This window comes from Lutjanus erythropterus, chromosome 21 (genome assembly GCF_056507025.1).
Source record: "Lutjanus erythropterus isolate fLutEry1 chromosome 21, fLutEry1.hap2, whole genome shotgun sequence".
In the NCBI taxonomy this organism is placed as follows: domain Eukaryota; kingdom Metazoa; phylum Chordata; class Actinopteri; order Lutjaniformes; family Lutjanidae; genus Lutjanus; species Lutjanus erythropterus.
In genome coordinates this window covers 21,918,214-21,937,448 of record NC_139337.1, presented here as the reverse complement: position 1 = coordinate 21,937,448, position 19,235 = coordinate 21,918,214, and the positions used below count along the sequence as shown (strand labels likewise).

The 19,235-nt window shown below is 40.0% G+C and overlaps 1 protein-coding gene across 1 annotated transcript in view; it reads right to left on the bottom strand.

The window, feature by feature from the left end:
• Positions 1–6,290: 6,290 nt before the first annotated feature.
• The window catches only part of ube3c (ubiquitin protein ligase E3C), a 33,570-nt gene continuing 20,625 nt past the window's right edge, over positions 6,291–19,235 (bottom strand). The window contains exons 19-24 of the mRNA XM_084747083.1: positions 17,397–17,644; positions 12,746–12,958; positions 10,459–10,647; positions 10,309–10,375; positions 9,872–10,002; positions 6,291–7,456 (exon numbers count right to left, since the gene is read on the bottom strand). Of these exons, the coding sequence (XP_084603209.1) occupies positions 7,286–7,456; positions 9,872–10,002; positions 10,309–10,375; positions 10,459–10,647; positions 12,746–12,958; positions 17,397–17,644 (1,019 nt within the window). The 3' untranslated portion in view covers positions 6,291–7,285. The remainder of the gene's footprint in view (positions 7,457–9,871; positions 10,003–10,308; positions 10,376–10,458; positions 10,648–12,745; positions 12,959–17,396; positions 17,645–19,235) is intronic.

Here is a 19,235-nt window from a genome sequence, read left to right as displayed (position 1 = left end):
AATAATAATAATATCATGCGAGAAGCTGAAATCAGAGAATTTGGACTTTTTTAATTAAAGAAATGACTCAAACTCATTAATTGATATAAAAATAGTTGGCAGTTAATTAAATAATCGACTAATCGTTGCAGCTCTAATACCGATACAGACCAATATACTTTTGTTTGGTATATATTGAGCAAATAAAATGGGTCAAAAATATTATTTCCGTTCACTGGACCTACTTCCTCTCGTCCAGGCCCGTGTAACCAATGGCAACCACTAATGAAAACAAACCGTAGCCTTTAAACTGAGTAAAATACAGGCTGAAAAGATGTTTTCTTCATTGTCTGTAGGTAATATCTGTGTACTTTCTGTAAACTGACATCAATAGGCATGTTAGACATGACAAGTGTTGCTGCAACTTGTGAAACACAACAGACCGATCACATTACTAGAAACTTCCGGAAAGTTCCTGAATGGACACTTTTAGCTAGTTAGAGATGTATGGACATTGTTAGAGATACACTTAAGTTTTTAAGAGATGTATTGGCACAAAGCACGAGGATATTAATAAAATGGGCAAAACGTTACATAACAAGTGAAAACATATCTAAAAATAGTGGCGTCATAACTTTAATATTGGACTGGTGGTGGTCTCGTGTTGCCTTTACGAACAACCGTTGGACTGGTAACAAATATATAGTTAGCTATGGCAGCGTCCATCTTTTCCACCTCATTAGTAACTAATTTAGTTAATTACCTACAAACCCTTCTGTATTTGGGTTTTGTATGGCTAACATTGTAGCTAGCTATTGCTAAGTTATGATTATTTGGGTTCGGATAGCTAACGTTACAGCCAGGCAAAGACAGGGAGCTGCACTCATTTGTTATGTTTTCGGCTAACTAGCTTAACGTTCAGTCTGTCCTCAAACTGACAACTGAATTTGTGGTAGAATAACGATAATGTGTAATTTATGGGACCGACGATAGCGGGAGACATCAGGTTACGACACCACAGCATCCCCACATGTTAACGTGTGCCGAGTCTAACGTTATGCGACAGGACACGTTAAAAACATTCAGCGGTCAGCGAGTAACGTAAAGCCGCGTCGACACACGTTACATCTCTGCAAATAAAATAAATGAGTGCTCACCCGTATGAAGGCGAAATGAAATGAAATGTCCGCTCCACCCGGCCTCTCTCTGTTGTTGCTATTCCCCTGTAGTCCCCGCCTGAGTGCGGAACCTGTAACTGCAGCCGCTGGTGGCTGCTTGCTGGTGATGTGGCTACTGATAGCGACTAGCCCACTATACTGCTGCTGCTTTCAAGTACTGTCGGATATTAGAAAACAAGTACTCTTCAAACATAGTGCCATTTTTTCAGTGGTGGAAAGAGCACTGAAAATCTACACTCAAGTAAATTTGTACTGTTACATCAGTGAAATATTACTCGCGTACAAGTAAAACTACTGATGGTTAAAAATACTGAAGTAAGAGTACAAAGTATACTTTTTCTATATTTTTAACCTTTGATGTTTAATGCATTATCAATACTAAGCATTCAGTGGAAAGGTTTCTGTTTCTCCAAATCTACAGTGTAAATTACTCCAAACTCCTGCAGTGTTCTCAGTGGTCATGCACTGTGTGTGTGTGTGTGTGTATTGTTCATATATAGGCCACATGGTTTTCATTGGCCCGTCTAGCTTCATTTGCTACAAAAATGCAGATGAAAGTTTTGGATATTAATTCTAATTGTAGAAAATAAAATTCAAATTACAAAGTAAAATTAAAGTAAAAACTTTAAAAAATATTCACATAAATATCCCAACAAAGACTGGATTACAGTAATTTGAGTAGTTGTAATCCATTTCCTCCACCCCTGTAATAAACACAGTTTAAAGACATCTTGTACCTATAATTTGGAGGGCTTTCATGTTTAGGAGCCCTGTGTCAAACTCTCTCCTTAGGATTATTAGTATTTTGGTTGATATGGTATTTACATTGTGCATGTTCTTATCTCTGTTAATCAAGTTATCACAAACCAACACTCTTTTCAAAAAAAGTGGGGCAAGTAGTATTGCATTGGATGAAACAGCTGTTAATGAAAAGGTAAAGGTGAAAGACAACTTCACTGTTGCATTCAGAATTATTGTAGAACTCTAATGTTGCATTCAGATTTATTCTAGAACTCAAATGTTGCATTTAGAATTATTCTACAACTCTAGTGTTGCATTCAAAATTAATTCTAGAACTCTTATGTTACATTCCAAATTATTCTATAACTCTAATGTTGCATTCAGGATGTTCAAGAAGAACTGGCCAAAAGCACCATTAACAGTTAACAAGATTAATAGGAACATTCTTTTGCAAAAAAATGTATAGTGGTAATGTTACAAATATTTATTATTATTTATTGTTTTATATGTATATTTTGTTAATATTAAATTTGGTAAGAATTAATTTGTCTAAACAATGAATGATCTACTTTCAGATAAGACATTTCCTTCATGTTGCTACTATTGTGCTCTGGCACTAGAAAGTAAACTAAAAGCAAAGTTAAGTTTTTCTTTTTATATAGATTAATTTTGGTATCTCTAAATTGTTTCGCAGGCCATCAGAACCCAGATTTCAGATCAATGTATACCCGAGGACCGAAACTGGTCAATTTTAAAACAATTGTGTCACCTCCTGTGCACGGTGTTTGTTTTTTACAAGGGGTACCTGAAAGCATCATGCCTTTGAGTGTCGACAGCAGCGCTGTTTCTCTGACCTGCTCACACATCCATGATGACACTCAACAGATCCGGCGAACCGAGGACAGACGACTGTCTGTACTGTACACATGTGCATTATACCTGAAGGGAGACATAAGTCAAGATGTCAGGAAATTGGTTAAATTATCTCAGCTCCTGTCAGGCAGTGTGCAGGTAACAGGACCAGACAAACGGCTTTCTGCGCCATCTGTCGTGTAGTGTGAGAAACAGGTGACCTATAATGATTGCTATAATTATCAGCTTTGCCTACAAAATACTGTTATGGAAGACCACACCTTCCAACAAATGAGGGTAAAGTAATTGTAAATTAATACACCTTATAGGAACGTTTGATACATTAAAGGAAAAGCACAGGTATAACCAATAACTTTGACTTTTTTCTATTTAGGTGTCTAGCTCCATGTTATAATGCAGACTCACTGGCATGGTTTACTGGGACACTCAGAAGGGGAAGAACCATTATGTTAAATTATTGAGATTTTGATTTTATGTACATCCGACTGTACTTGAACATTTTATTGCACTTGTACTAAAACTAGATGGATTAGAGGGCAGCAATAAATTTTTTAAGGACAGTGATGGAAAACTAAAGTGAAATGATGCCAAGCTGTACTGCATGCATGGCACGATTATGTTAAAATAAAACATAGGTTAAAAAAAATGTTTTTTAAAAAGAAATTAAACATACTATCATGTTCCTGCGATATGATCTAAATTTGAACTGTTCACATGATTGTTTGCATTGTTTTTTTCAATTGTGTTATGATTGGCTGTTGAAGGTACTTTGTAATGCTGATTTTGATAAGTGTTGTATGAATACATCTTGTTGTTATGTTATTAACATTTAGGAGAGTCATGGAGACATCACGATGTACCTGTCCAGAGAGAAGAGGGGTAACCAGGTAAAATAAGTGAAAACACCTGTACTCCACCAGTTAGTGTGTGCATTACATAATGTGACAGGACAAGCTTTAAAGTCTGCATTTGCCAATTTGTATTTTAAAAAGTCCAAATTGTGAAATATCCCTTTGACTCTCTTGACAGAATTGAGCTTCCATAGGTTATTTTTACATCTAAAAACTGGGCAGGACCCAGAAGATCTGGGTTAAAAAAAAAAAAAAAAGGAAGAAATCGGTGGGCTGAACTCATCGTAACCCAAAGAAACAGAATGAAGCAGTGCAAGTAATTGCAGTTTTGAACCAAACCAAGGCTGAAATTACAGACTGGCATCGATTTTAAATGGAAAATGAAGGTCGTTCTTGCAGTTAAAGCTGGCTGGAGCTCTTGCCAGCTATAGAAGACCCAATGAAAATGACAGATGCTATTAATTACACTGAACATTATGGGCAGTCAGTATCTAATTAGACTCATTGAGTAGAAGGAATCACAGCAATAAGATATCATGCACAGGTCATTTTTTGATACAGTCGATAGCTTCTCTAAAATGTATTCACTTAGACTTTTATATGCTTTTCTTTGATTGTCATGACCGCATGCAGAGATTTACTTCATACAAATGTGGAAGGTTAGAAGACAGATAATGATCATTCTTGACTGTGAAGTTGCCCAAATAGTGTAGACTAAGCTGCTGCTCACATGCAGACTTTCAAAACCCAGAACTAAGGTTGGGCTACTCCCTGTTCATGTCTGGACAGGCAGAGAGTACACTCATAACTATGCTCTGTCACACAGTATTAATACTGTCATAATGTGCTGCTCCCTGCCAATCTGAAAACCTGCAGAGATTTCCATAGTTTTTTCCCAAGAAGTTAAAAAATCTCAGCATTAATTTGACATGTTGACACCAACTTTTATAACTTTGTATAGATGTATTTAATGTTTGAATATTTGTATTCTGTAGTGTTTTTCTTATGAAATGTGTCACTGTGTGTGTGGGGATGATGTTTTCCTTTGTGGTTTATTGTTTCTCTTTAATTAGGGAATGGAAATTAGCTAGTAAGTTAAGCCTGGTAGAAAACATCTCTCTTTTTTGAGACTAATGTATGTTGTCCAGCTACACTTCATAAAGCTCAGGCAGTCAATCTGAATCTCTTGTCTTTTCTGCTCAGGAGCGTTTAACAGAAATATCTAAAGGTGGCTTTAGAAATTAACTTTTATTTCCAAATCTTCAGACATTTAGCCTAATGCACGTCTCTTTTCTTTGAACATAAGCCCCTTGCTTTTTATTGGAAACAGTTTCAAATATTCCTACTAAACTAGCAGGTTTTAGGAAAACAGGTCTCAAAGACAAAAATAACTCGACAAAAAGATGTACTACTATACTAGAATCAGGCACAAATAGACACCATGCATAGTTTGAGTGTAATTGTATGACGTAAACAGCTATTTATGTTGTTAAAATCCCCTAAATTTGCAAAAATAACATTGAGGACATGACATCAGTAGCAGCTACAGCCCTGTTTCCTGCGAGGGTTGCAAGGCATCTTTAAGGGAAGCAGTTTCTGTAACAACTAGCCGGCTAAAGTGTAATAATCATGTATCTTTGAAATGTGTCCATCACCAGAACAACCAAATGTTTTCTGTTTTCTTGCAGAAGAAGGTGACTAAATTTACACAAATTCTCCTGCTGATGTACAACATAAATGCCTACAAACATTTAAAATGTTCTCCATGCAGCAGCACTGGTTGACCACCAGATGGCACTCTGTTATAACCAGACATTTTCTGTTTGATGCAATACCTGCAGCTATGAATGTCATCCTGTCCCATGATTTCTTACTTGTTCATTGAAGGCTGAATCAGGTATGATTAACTTGTCAGCTGTGCCTCCACGTCGGGCACTCACATCTGGTTTAATGCTTGCCTTCCACGCGTGCAGTTGATGGCACTTTTGGAGTAATTTTGTGCAAAGTAGGCTCCAATCCACAATCACCCTGAAGTGATTTTTGATGTTTTCTTGCTCCTGCAGCAAGATAAACAAGCTTAAAAGCTTCAATTAGGCCTTAAAAGGCCTATGAGCAAGCTAAAGTATATTACGTACTGAGGATGATTCATAACATCCTGCATTAACTTTGTCAGTTATAATCCATCACGAGGTAATAGTCTTAAATAAATCTCATAGTAATTGAGATGAATCCCTCATTTCAATGACAAGTCCGGTTTTTAAGACCCAATTATCACTTTGAGTTCCCTGGCCCAGCTGATGTGCGGGGTTCGGGCTCAGGGAGGAGAAGAGGGGGCGGTAAAGTTGGCTGTTTCAGCAGAGGATGGAGAGAGGAGAGAGGATGGAAAGATGGACTCGGTCCAAAGAGGGATGGATATCTTCCTGGGCTGTGCTGCATCAGAGGGCAGGTAGATTTATGACAAACGCACACAATCTTAATTTGTGCTCAGCCCGATAATGCATCTCAAGGCCAGAATAGTTCTGCTCAGTGTTTCTTAACTGGATGTTTCTTTAATTATATGTCAGAGGCCATAAAACTCAGGAGGAGATTTTCCCACAAAGCACTGTTTTATGTCTTGGTCATTACTGTAAATTACAAGCAACAAGAAAAGAGACTTATGGAAGGAAAATGCAAAAAGAAAAGTGGGTTTATTAATTTCCATAATGTTGTTTTTTCATCACCCTGTTGGTACACTGATCATCTGAAGCCTCATCAATGTAACGCAGCTGGGGCTCCCAGAGAGCAAACTTCAGGGCGCTGCTGACCAGGGAGGAGATTGTTCACCTTAGCGGGCACGTTTGAATACATGAGGCCTCCACTCGTCACACAAAGGAAAGAAAAACAAACCTGTACAAATACTGAATAAATGAATAATACAAGAGCAGTTGTAAACATATACATATTAACAAATCCATAATCATATTATACTCTGCCCCAAATCTAGTCCAGAAATATAAGCCATTTCAACACACTTCAGATGGCGTGTGAACACTTACGGTATGGTTATCGGACGTGAACAGTTATTACTAGTAATAATAATTGTTGGAGAAATCACAAAAACTGGAGTTTCGATGACTTCGATGTGAAAATACATGATGGCTATACAGAAAAGATCCCCCATCTCCGCAGCCCTTGGCACACCACAAGGTGGCTTTAGAGTCCTACAGTCTGTCCCTGTCTGTCTGTCTGTCTGTTATATTGCCTTTTTATATGATGTCACTTAATCTTTGGTGAAAAATAACTGTCTGTTCCTGTGAGATTGAACGAGAGAGCAGCTGCTTCTCTCGGTTTTTTTGTTTTCACGCTTGCATGATTTTTCCTGCAAAATTCAACTGTATCACTGTTCTCTTCTGAAGTGTTCTGACAAATTATTTAATGTTTAAATTACTTAAAAGCAACAAGGATAAAATAAAAAAAAGGCTTCCTACCCCACTTCATCCTTGCACCCCTTTCTCCAAACCCCCGGCTTGGCACGCGCACACTCATACTCACACAAACACAGTAAATCAGACAGGTCAGTGCATCATTTGCTTTTCTTCTTTGCCTCAAGTCTTTCTCTCCCAAGCCATTTCTGTGGCGTCGAGTCCACGGATGCAGGGACAGAGAAGCCTTCGCCCCCCTCCCTCAGCTCAGCTCGAACCCGGCGGAGGACTCGATGGCGTACAGCAGCTTGTTCCTCATCAGGTGCTGGTCACAGAACTCCGGGAGCTTGAGCAGGTTCATGCAGGTGCTGGCCGTGGGCAGGCGCTCCAGGTCTGTGCCGCCGTTGTGGATGCAGAAGACCGGGTAGAGCTCCTGTGTGCAGACGTAAGGCGTTAAAGGTGCTGTGTGCAACACTCACTGCCACTAGAGGGCGCAGCAGAACAACAGCATCTCAGACCAAAACAAACGAATGCTTCGTTCACTAAATGAAGTGAGCGAGTGAAAAAAAAAAGCAGTATCTAAACACACACTGCTCACAAACTCAGATCAAACTGTTAAACTATGCAGTGCTGATCAAATATGGATCAAGATCATAATAATAATCCTTTATTCTACCAGGTAAAAGCCTCATTGAGATTTTCAAGAGTGACCTGGCCAAGAGGGCAGCATAAAATGTCATTACAATTATGTTACTACATTGTCTATTTCTCGCCTAAAACGTTTTCAGAAACATATTTTCCATTATAGATGCCATCGAAAAATTGCCCCAGCTCTCATATGGATCAAGATTATTATTATTAAGATTATGTTACGACATTGCCTATTTCTTGCTTAAAGTGTTTTTATAAACGTATTTTAGAGTACCGTTTAGCTCAAATATATGATAGATTGTGACCAGCCGGCTGCTACTTTGGGGCCAGTGTCCGACGAAGGCTTCAGAAACTCAGCTCAAACTGTCAAACTAGGCAGTGCTGATCAAATGCAGACCAAGATGATCTACCTGTTCCTCACACTACTCACTCAAAGGGAGTGTGACTTCACTCTCTGGTCAGGATGGCTTTAATCCTCTATATCCTTACACCTTAAATAGTTGTTTGCTGACATTTCGTGAGGCTGACTGTTGTATGTTACACCTTTAAGAATCGCCTGACAAATTGGTTGCAGTCGCAGGGATATTGGAACATTTTGAGGCGTTTAAAGACAAGACTAAAAAATGAGACGTGAATCAACTCGTGTAGATGATCGCAATGTCCAAAGCAATCCCGATTAAGCAATAAATGTCAAATTGCACAAGGGGATAAATGTTAAAAGAGAGACATTAAGCGTTAAGCTAATACAGTGGAAGTATAAATTTAGGAAATCAGGTTAGTGCTTGAAAGGTACTGAATGGGAAACTGGCCCACAGTTTGACCCTTGGATGAGACACTGGAGGAATGGTCATTTCATGTTGTCTATCTGGCATTTTTTAAATCAAGCCTCCTTGTGATGAGGCCACCTCATCTGCAGACGGTGACACGGACCGTTTCCATCACAAGCAGGGCCGACGAATACGCTCCTCCGCCCTGATTTCATCCTGCTATTTAAAGTTAGCGTATGCGCTGCAGTGGCCATACTCGCCCGATTAAATGGCTCTTCGGGGGCTTAGCTGTAATGACCCCATTTTTCTGACAATTACCGTATTAAACTATCGTTGCTTATTGAGAAAGTGCCATTACCACAGCTATCATTCTGGAAAAAAAGAGAGTTTCCATCATCTTTTTTAAATGGCTTCTCCTGACAGAGCTATTTCTCCTCTAATGAATCCTGGGCCGTTTTCACGACAGCTAATTAAGGCTTAGCTGGCTCAGGCTGAGGGCCGGGTCAGGGGCCGCTCCCCCCACGAATTACCGCCCTTTCCGGCCCGGCGAAGAGACAAGGAAAGAGTGGAGGGATGGGGGGGACATCCACACACTTGCCAAAGTCAAATTGATTAAATGAGGAGGGAAGGCAACTCTCAAACCCTGAGAGGAGGGACTCCGAAGGATTTTAAGGAGAGTTTTGTTCCCTCACTCCACTGCAGAACTGCAATTAGGTTTTTCCTAACTGATGACAGTCATAAAGAGTCCTAAAACCAATCATATGATGATTACAGCTTCTGGTTAGACGAAGTAAGACACATAAAAAGTCTTTAATGGCCATGAGCAACACTTTCTGCTTTTTTTCCCCCTATCTCAAACTACCTAAGTGTCCCACAAATCAAGTCAGTGAGTAAGTGAAACGGCTTCCAATTAGGAAATCATTTCAGAAATAGGTTAGCAATAATGATTCAGCACTGCTGAGACAATGTTTAGGAATAAGGGGGGGGTATCGTTTCCTTGTATGTTCATTTAACAGGAGATTACTGCTTTCTGCCATGTCACACAGAAGGCAAACGTTCAAAAGTTCAACCTGCTGCAGAGTTCTTCTGAATGGCAATATTTGTCCGGCCAGGATCTCCGTCGACCAAGCCCACACACACAGAGCTGCAGACGGAGTTCTTCAACAGAGGAAGGTCATGAACTATAAAACAACAGCGGACGTGGAGATAAGGCCTCACCACGCTGGCCCGCTCTTATCGCCGCTTAATTTGAAAATGATCATTTTGAGGGTTGTTATCAGTCTAGGTATTTTCATTACAAGCCCATTAAGAGCGAACACTCCCTTCTGTAGAGCCTGGAAAACCTGCCAATAATGGAGGATACAGGTAGCACACAGTCTACAGAGTGTGTGTAGACCGAAGGGGAAAGTTCAAGTGTGGTGAGGCCTCACCTTAAAGCCCAGCAGTGGAGGTCTGGAGCAGCTGGTGACGAACTTCAGCAGCTTGCGCTTTTCCTCGTCTGTGAATCCTTCGACCACCTCCCAAAAGATCTGGATGACTGGATGAGTGGCCGAGTACCCACCTAAAGGAGACGACGATGGAGAGAATGACATTATCTTAACCTACGCTCAAAAATTCTGTACATTATCCTCACCATATTGATTGTTCAGATAGTAACTCTGTTTGTTACTCATTAAAATAATTATATATAAAGGAACATTCCTCCAATTTTACACATTAAAGTGATGAGGAGTGCTACTCCTGGCCTGTGTTATACTGGAGGTGTGGCGTTTTAAAGACACGGGCAAGCATTGACCAAGCGTGAAGGGTCGAACAAAGAGTCACTATTGAGTTGCATTGAGTATAAATATTTTTAATGTCAACCTACCTGAGTAGTTTGTGAACTTTTTCAGGTCATCAAGACAAATTGGCACATGAGCCCCAGATATCAGCACCTGTTAGGCAGAAAAACATTTGAAGTTTCTGTGCAGGTTGCAGGTTGATGGGCAGGTTTGCTCCTCATGTGCAGCGTACGCACCTGGATCTCCTGCTGGTCAAACATGCGCAGCCACTCCAAGTTGACCACATTGGCGAGGCCCTGTCTGAAGGCCAGGCAGTGAGGCCTAATCTGCTTGTTCAGTCTGTAGTCAGCCACCAGGTGGATGTAGGCTATCCGGTTTGCTGTGGTCACGGGAATGTCTTTTCCTCCGGGCTTCAGCTCGACCACCTGGGTCAAAAAGGGACAAAGAAGTTCCACGTTTTCTACTGTTTTAGTTCTAGTATTTCACGTACCTTAGTTCTGACAATAGCTAACTAACATTATTGTTAGGTAGCCATAATGCATACTTCATTATGCATATCAGCGAGGCTGCCTTGGGTGCCAGATGACCAACAAACAATGTAAGTGCCAGGTGGATTTAATTCAATCAAAGAAACGTAATTAAATATTTTCCAACATCACTCTGATTAAAGGTATCACTCAGTGTGTGTGTGTGTGTGTGTGTGTGTGGCTGAAGTGCATTTCAGTGTTACTAAGTATAGCACATCCAATGAACATCTGGTCCAATACAATTTGGCCTCAAGTTCTCTTTTCATTAGCTATAGAGCAGTTAGCACTTGATAGGATGTGCTCATCTCTGTTCATAAAGCTGGCTGTATGACGACATCATCGCAGCTACAGCGGGACAAAATGTAAAGTTCATTTTTTTCCAATGCAATTTCCCTACAATTGGCATATGTGATCTTGAGTTTTCAGAACAGAATAATTTCTACAACTGTGATTTAGTAACTATGATTGAATCACTTTTTCTGTCCTGTTTCCTTTATTTTAACAATTCAATTTTTACTTTTTTTTTATTTTTCAAAGAAACATTATGCAGCTTATCGTGGGGAATATAGTCCCTGTGTGAATAACAGTGGTTTCCCATCAGAAAAAGCTGTCTGACAGCAAGGTAGAGAAGTGAAAATATTCTCGATATAGCATACATTTAAAATGATAAGTATTTTTTAGGTGGATCTTTTTTGGTTGGCTAAAATAGCTTTTGTTGCTGACCGTGTCCACAGCAGTTCATTACTTAGCTTCCATGCTGGTACTCCACTCTGCTTCTCCAAACCAGGCATGTGCTGACTGCCATCTACTAAAAGCGATACCTATAATTACCACGTACAACCTCACCTCAAATAATCCAAACTATCCATTTAAAGCTCCAAAAACTTTATGTCACACCTGATGAAACATTGCCTTTTTTCAAGCTATTGAACTTTTGGGAATTTTAATCCAGTGCAAACATTCATTACCTCAACTACCTTTCTGGAAATTTCTTTAAGCTGTTTTGACGTTTGCCAAACAGCATCAGCAATGAGTAATAGCGGTCACACGCAGACGGTTACAAAAAGTGACTGAGACACATTTAACAGGATATTTGTTTAACAACAGTACAAACTAAAGTCAAAAATGACAATAGACTTGAATCAGCACCTCTCTGACGTAGTATTTAACAAAAACTGATTGATAAGCTTCACAAAAGTAATCAGTGCAGTGATACAGAATAAGATTGTATTATAAAGTAAGGTGTTCCTCTTATTTTGTCAATCCCCTAACTGCAACATGTGGCTCACTGACAGGTAATCATTTTCTGCCTTTTTTTTCCTCCCCTCACAGTAGATTGTGATTATGTGCTAATGTAAGAGAATTACTGTGCTTATCTTGCTTGCTTTGGCTATCTCGCGAGGGCAAATGCAGGGCAGACTGCTCCCGGGTGTGTGCCTAATCTTTCACAAATTGTTTTCCCTATCGTGTTTGCGATGCCCTATTTGTGACCAGTAGGGCTACATTGTAACTCGACCATTTCAGGTGTTGTTTGAGAAGAGCTAATAAGATGCGTTAAGGCCCTGAGCAAACAGGGGCTCCGGCTAGAGTGCAGGTCTGGGTCCAGGTGACTCAGAGTGGCGGTGGCGGCTCATCTCTCTCCGCAGCCTTGAGCTTTGGAGGGGACGTGCTTAAGAGCAGCAAGGTGCTTCTGTCAGGCGTGTTCTGAGATAATTTCTGAAGGAAAGGCAGGTGGAATGGTCAACAGAGCCGCTGTGTTCCCTGCACTGAAGCAGAGCTTAGGGCGACAGCGGCGACGTGCTTTATCTCTCCCAGAGCTGAAAAGTGGTACATCATGAGGGAAATGAATTATTAACGCCACAAAGAGGAACCAAACAGGAGGAAGGAAAGACAGCTGAATGAGAGTCACTGACCAGGGCAGAAACAGAGATGGAAAAACAAGAACATGTGAATCATTTATCCGACACCATCCCACTCCGTCCCCAGCCCCCGTCACCTGAGCCTCCCCCAGATCGTTGTTGACCACCGTGAAGTTGAGGCCCAGTTCCTCCACATCACCCTCGTAACTCTTGAGGAAGAGGAGGTTGCGGTACATCTCTGGGTCAAGTGATGCCAGGTGGTGGATGTCCACATCTGCGCTGGTTCCCAAAAGTTTGGACAGGAAGAAGCTGGCAAAGGGCAACTCCACCAGCATGTTCTCATACAGCGCCTGCAGAAAAACATGGCTGTTAAAGGCATAATATGCAGCATTTTCACAAAGGAAATTATGTGGCTGTGATTTTTATCATTCATTTGGCTGTCCAATACGAATATTCGACAATAGGTTCTTTCTTTCCAGTTCAGTGCGCCTCACTAAATTCCTCAATCAGTCTACATGAGTGTGCTTTTCCAGTGAGAGTCACATTTTAAAGCCTTTCTTCATCATCTGTGATATGAAAACACCAAATTTTCACACAGTCTGGGAAAGTTAAAGTGTGTGTCCTATAGTTCAGGTATAAAATCATTGGGCCTGCGAAGCTTCTCTCTCCTGTAGTTGTTGTCTGATGTCACATGCCCTGCATGCTTCGCGCTCCTTCACACTGTGAATTAAGGATTTAATTTGATCAAACCAGAGGTGGCGATTGTTGGAACAACGGAAAGACAAACCAGCATGTTTTGGTGAGTTTTATTTTGTTTCCATCAAGTTTGAGACAACTTGACAATGATGATGCTAATTTTGGCAAGAGTAATAAACCAGCTGTTTCTGGTTAAACAAAATGTATCTTACTCTTTAGAAAAAGGTATGTCTTTATGGTGATCCTTTCCATAATGTTAGACAACAATCTGAGCCAGTCACCGGCAAAAACAAGCACAAGCAAACATCAAATGTCCAGTGTAATCCACCGGTGTCCTCTGGTGAAGTGGCTGACAGCGCATCACCTGCGTTCACTGCTCCCCGCTCGATCACAGTAACTTCTGTGGTTTGTGGTGATTTAGAGATTTGCTTTGTAAAGTTTACAGCCTGTCATGCTGTTACATTGCTCTGTGTTCGATGACGCAACTAAAAAATGAGCTGAAACTTGTTTACCAACCACTCATTTCACCTTCTCTCGTCAGTTCACCCTCAACAATTAACTCTGTTTCGTTTGCTTTCAGGGAATGGCTCAGGCAAATTCTACTGATTTTACCTTAAAGACGTGGAGGACAAGCGCAGGACAAGGAAACAAACTCTGTCTTGTAAATTCCCCCACAAACATCAGTCAATCAGTACAAATGAGAAAAAGCTTGCAGCATTAAACACAGCGATTGTTTATTGCTTGGGTGTCACTGAATAAAACATGGTGATTAGATAACCGAGATAACTAAATGGACTGCAGCCTGCATCAAGTGGCAAGCATAATATTACTAAGTAAATATCCAAAAATCTGATTACAACATTCATTACACAACATTAAATTTGCCTACTACTCTTATATCAGAGAATCAAGTGATAAGATCTGGTCACATCAGAGTGACTGAGAGCAAAACACAAGAACACAATCTATCTAAAACACACAGGCTTCTGTTTCAGCCGCCTCAAACTTTATAAATGCCAATTCTCACCTTGACCTTAAATGCCATTAAGAACCACAGCCGGGCAGGTGACTCATAAAACCCAAAGCTAATGTACTGGAATAGTCCGAAAAAGAGCCCGTTGGAGGCATTAAAATATACAGGTCTTTATAAATGATAGCGCTAAAAACCCTGACCGCATCAGCTAAATGGATTATAAATCTAGAGGATTTCCATAATGCATGCATCTTAAACACACACGCACGCATAAATCACAGCTATTTTCTAAACACAGGTTAATTGCGCAACTTCAAACATTGTCTATTTTTTATGCAAAATAATCCACTTAGTATTTCTCTCGTGGCCGGTGCTCGTTTCAGACCATATGCGCCGCGTGGCCCCTTGAAACCTATCAATAACACTTATGCCGGGAAGAGGCAGCAATAAGTATATGGAAAAAACCTGTAGCCTTATTTTTTCAATGCCACTTACTTTATTTATGAGTGTTTATTGCCAGAAATTGTGCCAAAATGACTTGGGCTGGAAAGAATTAATTATTATGGCCTGGGCCTTTTAATATAAGTGAGTGCAGTGGCAACGCAATTAAAGCAGATCGCGGCACCATCAGGTGGAATAAATGCCAGCAACATTGCAGGTGCATTCTGTTAGCTGCCAAATACATTCCTTAATTTACAACATTAAGAATCAATAAAATTATAATGCCTTTCAAACGCATCTCTATCAATCAGGGGCAACAACCTCACACACCTCTAAAGGAAACTATCAGTCGCTGGAGATCAGTGAGAGAAGACTGTGCAGGAGTCTGGAGGAGGAGGAGGATAAAACTTTCCTTTACGGAGCGGAGAGGCCACTGCTGATGAGGTTGGAGGTTTTGCACTAATGAGAGACGAATGAGGCACGAAGAGAGCCTCCTGCAGAACGTATTACATAATGAGAAATGTGATTTTGATGAAAACCATGTCAGCAAACACTCCCATCAAGATTAAATTAACTTTTTAGTCCAAAGTCTGGGAAGGATGGAACCACAAAAGCAAAGCAACCCGTTTTCACGTTTCACCATTTGTGGTTTAAATCTTTCAGCTTGTCAGCGGGGTGGACAAGTGAGGAAGAGGGATGATGACCGGCTTCTATTCTGATGTTCAATCCCATTTCAGTGAGTACCCTAGACAAGCCACTCCTGCCTGTAATACATCACCTCCACAACAATGGCACGCCTCGGACATTAATTAACAATATTAATCTCCCGTGTCCTTTGAGCCACAATGTGCACTGTGCACATTGCAGCAGCGGTGATGCAATCCCAATCTATATAAACGCTAGCCTTTTATCCAGGCAATAACGGCACTAAACAAATATCAATACACCTCTCAAATGGCCACTCAAACGTCCATTTTTATGGAGAAAGAGGAACTTAAGGTAGGGTTAATTGAAAGTCAAATTCAAATTAATTTCCCCCCGCCTAATTGCCTGAACCATTAGCTATTGAGAGCACAATATTGAGGGAGTGGGGGCGGAGAGCTTGTAGCTGCTGATTGATCACTTGCAAAGAATACAGAAGTGGAAGAAGAAGAAGAAGAAGAGGAGCAGAAGGAGGAGTTACGATGCTCTGATAAGTGGACCGGACCATCTCAGGCCGAGCAGGAGAGACGAGACCTGGATGTTCCTGACTGTAAAACAGATCAAAATGCTATTACCACATGCTTTGAACGCTTATTTATGTCCTGTCTGTGTGGGCTAGCTGATTTAGTGGCAGCCAAATGCAATCACTACACAAACAAGAGGTAGGAATCATCGGCTAATGGAAGCCCTAATTGAGAGGCGACCGCTTGTCATGAGGTAATTCTTCTCCGGGTTGAGATGATAGCCCCCCCCCCACAACCCCCCCATGAGGAAGGGATCTTGATAAACAATCACTAGCACATGCATTAAGGATGATTTAGAAACATTAGGCTCTAATAAATAGTGCCATCAGAGGAAGGAAGGGACAGAAAAACAATGCCATCAACAGATTATGCACAGGGCTAATTAACCAAACTGAAGCTTGCACGAGTGCCAGGTTCAAGTTCTCACCCCAACCCTAAAGTCTGTTTCAGAAACAAATGGCAGCAATTTCTCTGAACATTGTCAGCTTCCAGAACAAACACCAAAACAACCTCTAAATTTACATATACAGCGAGCGCAGCCTTGACACTGACTGCAATTGATTTTAATTGACCTACCGACCATCAAATCAATGCCGTCTGTGACTAAATCTTGCAATTAACCTGATGCTTTCACCAGCAGCTTTAATCTCTGCAGACATTCCTATTTGTTTTAGGAACTTTAAAGGGATAGTTTGGATTAGTTGGACTGGAGTTGTTGTTGAATTGTTGGCAATTCTCAAAAGTCAGTCTATTAGCTACAGTAGATGGCGGTAGGCATGCCCCCAGTTTGGGGAAACAGTAGGAGTACCATGAAGGAAGCTATGTACGGTACTGCTGTGGACAGCAACAAAACCTATTTCAGACAACTAAAAAACATATTTATATAAGTTTATTTTGCCATCAGATTGCCTTTTCTGACAGGATATATTTTGGAGATTTTTATGTGGCTGAAAATAGCTTTTGTTGCTGACCTTGTCCACAGCAGTACAATTCTTACCTTTCGTGCTTCTCCAAACTGCAGGTAATACCACTGGTATGTACCTCATTCAACACCAATCCAAATAATGCAGATTATCCCTTTAAAACACCCCAAACTTTAACCCTGTGTGCCGATATTCATTACCAAAACTACCTTTCTGGAAATTTCTGCGAGGTAAAATGACTTATTTCACCTGCAGAGTTTGGTAGGTTTGAGGAGAGCGACATTTGGCTGTCTGGTGGCAAAGTAAAGCAGTGAAAATATTCTAAATATACTGTACACTTATACTGATACTGATTAAATATATTCCGCTGCTGACTGTCCAGCCCAGTACACTGTAGTAGATAATACGGTGACTATACTTAAGTACCTTACACAAACCCACTTCAAATAATCTGAACTATCCCTTTAAGGTTTTTTTTAAAGGACATAAGGATCTAACATCATCATTATTAGATTTCACTTGGGTTCACCTTTCCGAGGATCCTGCCTAGGAAGTAGTAATGCCTTGTGAAGGAGTCTCCCACCAGCATCTCTGCGGCGGGGCTGGGGTACAGCAGACCCTCGTTGGTCGTCTTGAAGAAGCCTTGGTTGGGATTGAAGCCCGACTTGAGGAGTTCATTGAGGAACTCGCGAAAGATGCCGCCACCGTCAATGCCCGCCTCGTCCAGACCGTGAGCATTTAGCAGGTGGACTCGAATCCGTTTCTTCAGGTCCGGTTCTAATGGAAAGAGAAAAAGCTTTTATGACGGTACAGAAAGAAAGGGCAGATGAGCATAACACTGTTTAAATAACATTTTAATACAAATTCTTGCATACTCTGACCAAAATTTGAACATCAGGATTTCGATAAATAAATAACACTGCTGGAAAGCTACAAAGCTTTAGATTTTTTCACTTAAATGGATATCATGTCTGACATGAAATTATTTAGACAAAGAAAATGCATTACATAAAACATTTATTATACATATATACATTATACATTTATTGTTGCCTTATACAAAGATTTGTTTCTTTTCAATGTTTGCTTAACATTTTACACTGCAATTTCACAAGTGTTTTAATGTGGTAACAAAAGAAAGCTGACAAGGGATCATTATTATATTATAGATAGTGATTTTTGTGTGAGCCCTTACATAAGTAATTTTAACAGCATTGCAGCATTTTTCCACTTTATTTTTTATTAAACCAGGACATCTACTTGAGTTTGAGAATCTATCTTGTGACGACAGATGGCAGCTCATAAACAGCTGTACATAAACTTAACTTAAAAATTAAATGCAAAAAACCCCGCACCATTAAAACATACAATAAAACGAGTTAAAGCACATGATGTATTCCTAATGGACAAGATGACAAGCAAGTGTAAGGCAAGAGAAGCAGCATGTAAAACAACTTTGTTGCTTTATCTTTAATTAAGACTTTAAACTCGTAGATTTTTAGGCCATTCTGACACTCAAGTAGTGGTGATTTGTTAAAAAACTGTCAAGACAGTGACTTCTAACCTTCAGGTTGCCCTTTCCAAATCAGTCAAGGTTCAAGTCAACATTTCACCAGTCTGCATGTATGTAAAATATCTACATCATTTGTTATTATCTGCAAGTATCTGTTTTCCCCATTTTATCTCCCTTTATTTTTTATTAGCACTGCCTCAGTGTTATCCAGTTGATGGATTCTAGTATACTCCATTTTAATTTTTCACTCTATTGTATTAAGTTCTTCAGGCAGGGTTCACTTATAAGGTCTCAACTTAATCACTATTACATATAATTTATTACTTTGGCTAGCTGTATTTGCTGCAAAATATAAACTTAAAAGATGACAGACAGGCAAATGTTTCAATTTATGACCTGATTATTCTTGTCTTATTCTTGTAAACAGTGATAATGGATAGAGGAAAAAAAAAGTAAAAATATAATCTAACAGCATTTAAATCTAGTGCATCATGTTGTTTTTCTCAACAAACAGATTTTGCAAGAAAGCACTTTCTTGACCTGCCGAATATTCAAATAAAATTCTATAAAAAGGTCATCTTTCAGAATAATTAATGTACAGTGATAAATCATGGTGGCTATAAGTTATAGACACATAAATGACATAGATCATGTCTTCAGCCCAGGTCGCCTACTACTCTTTTTAATCAGATTGCCCCCATGGAAGTGCCCTTTCAAATTCAAACACAAAAGAGGTGACTTAAAATAATTGATTCTGCTTTTATGCGATCCATTATAATAATCGGAGCTACAATTATGCTTTACCGAAATTCAATATTCTGCACAAGGAGAGAGTTCACCTTCATCTTTAATAAT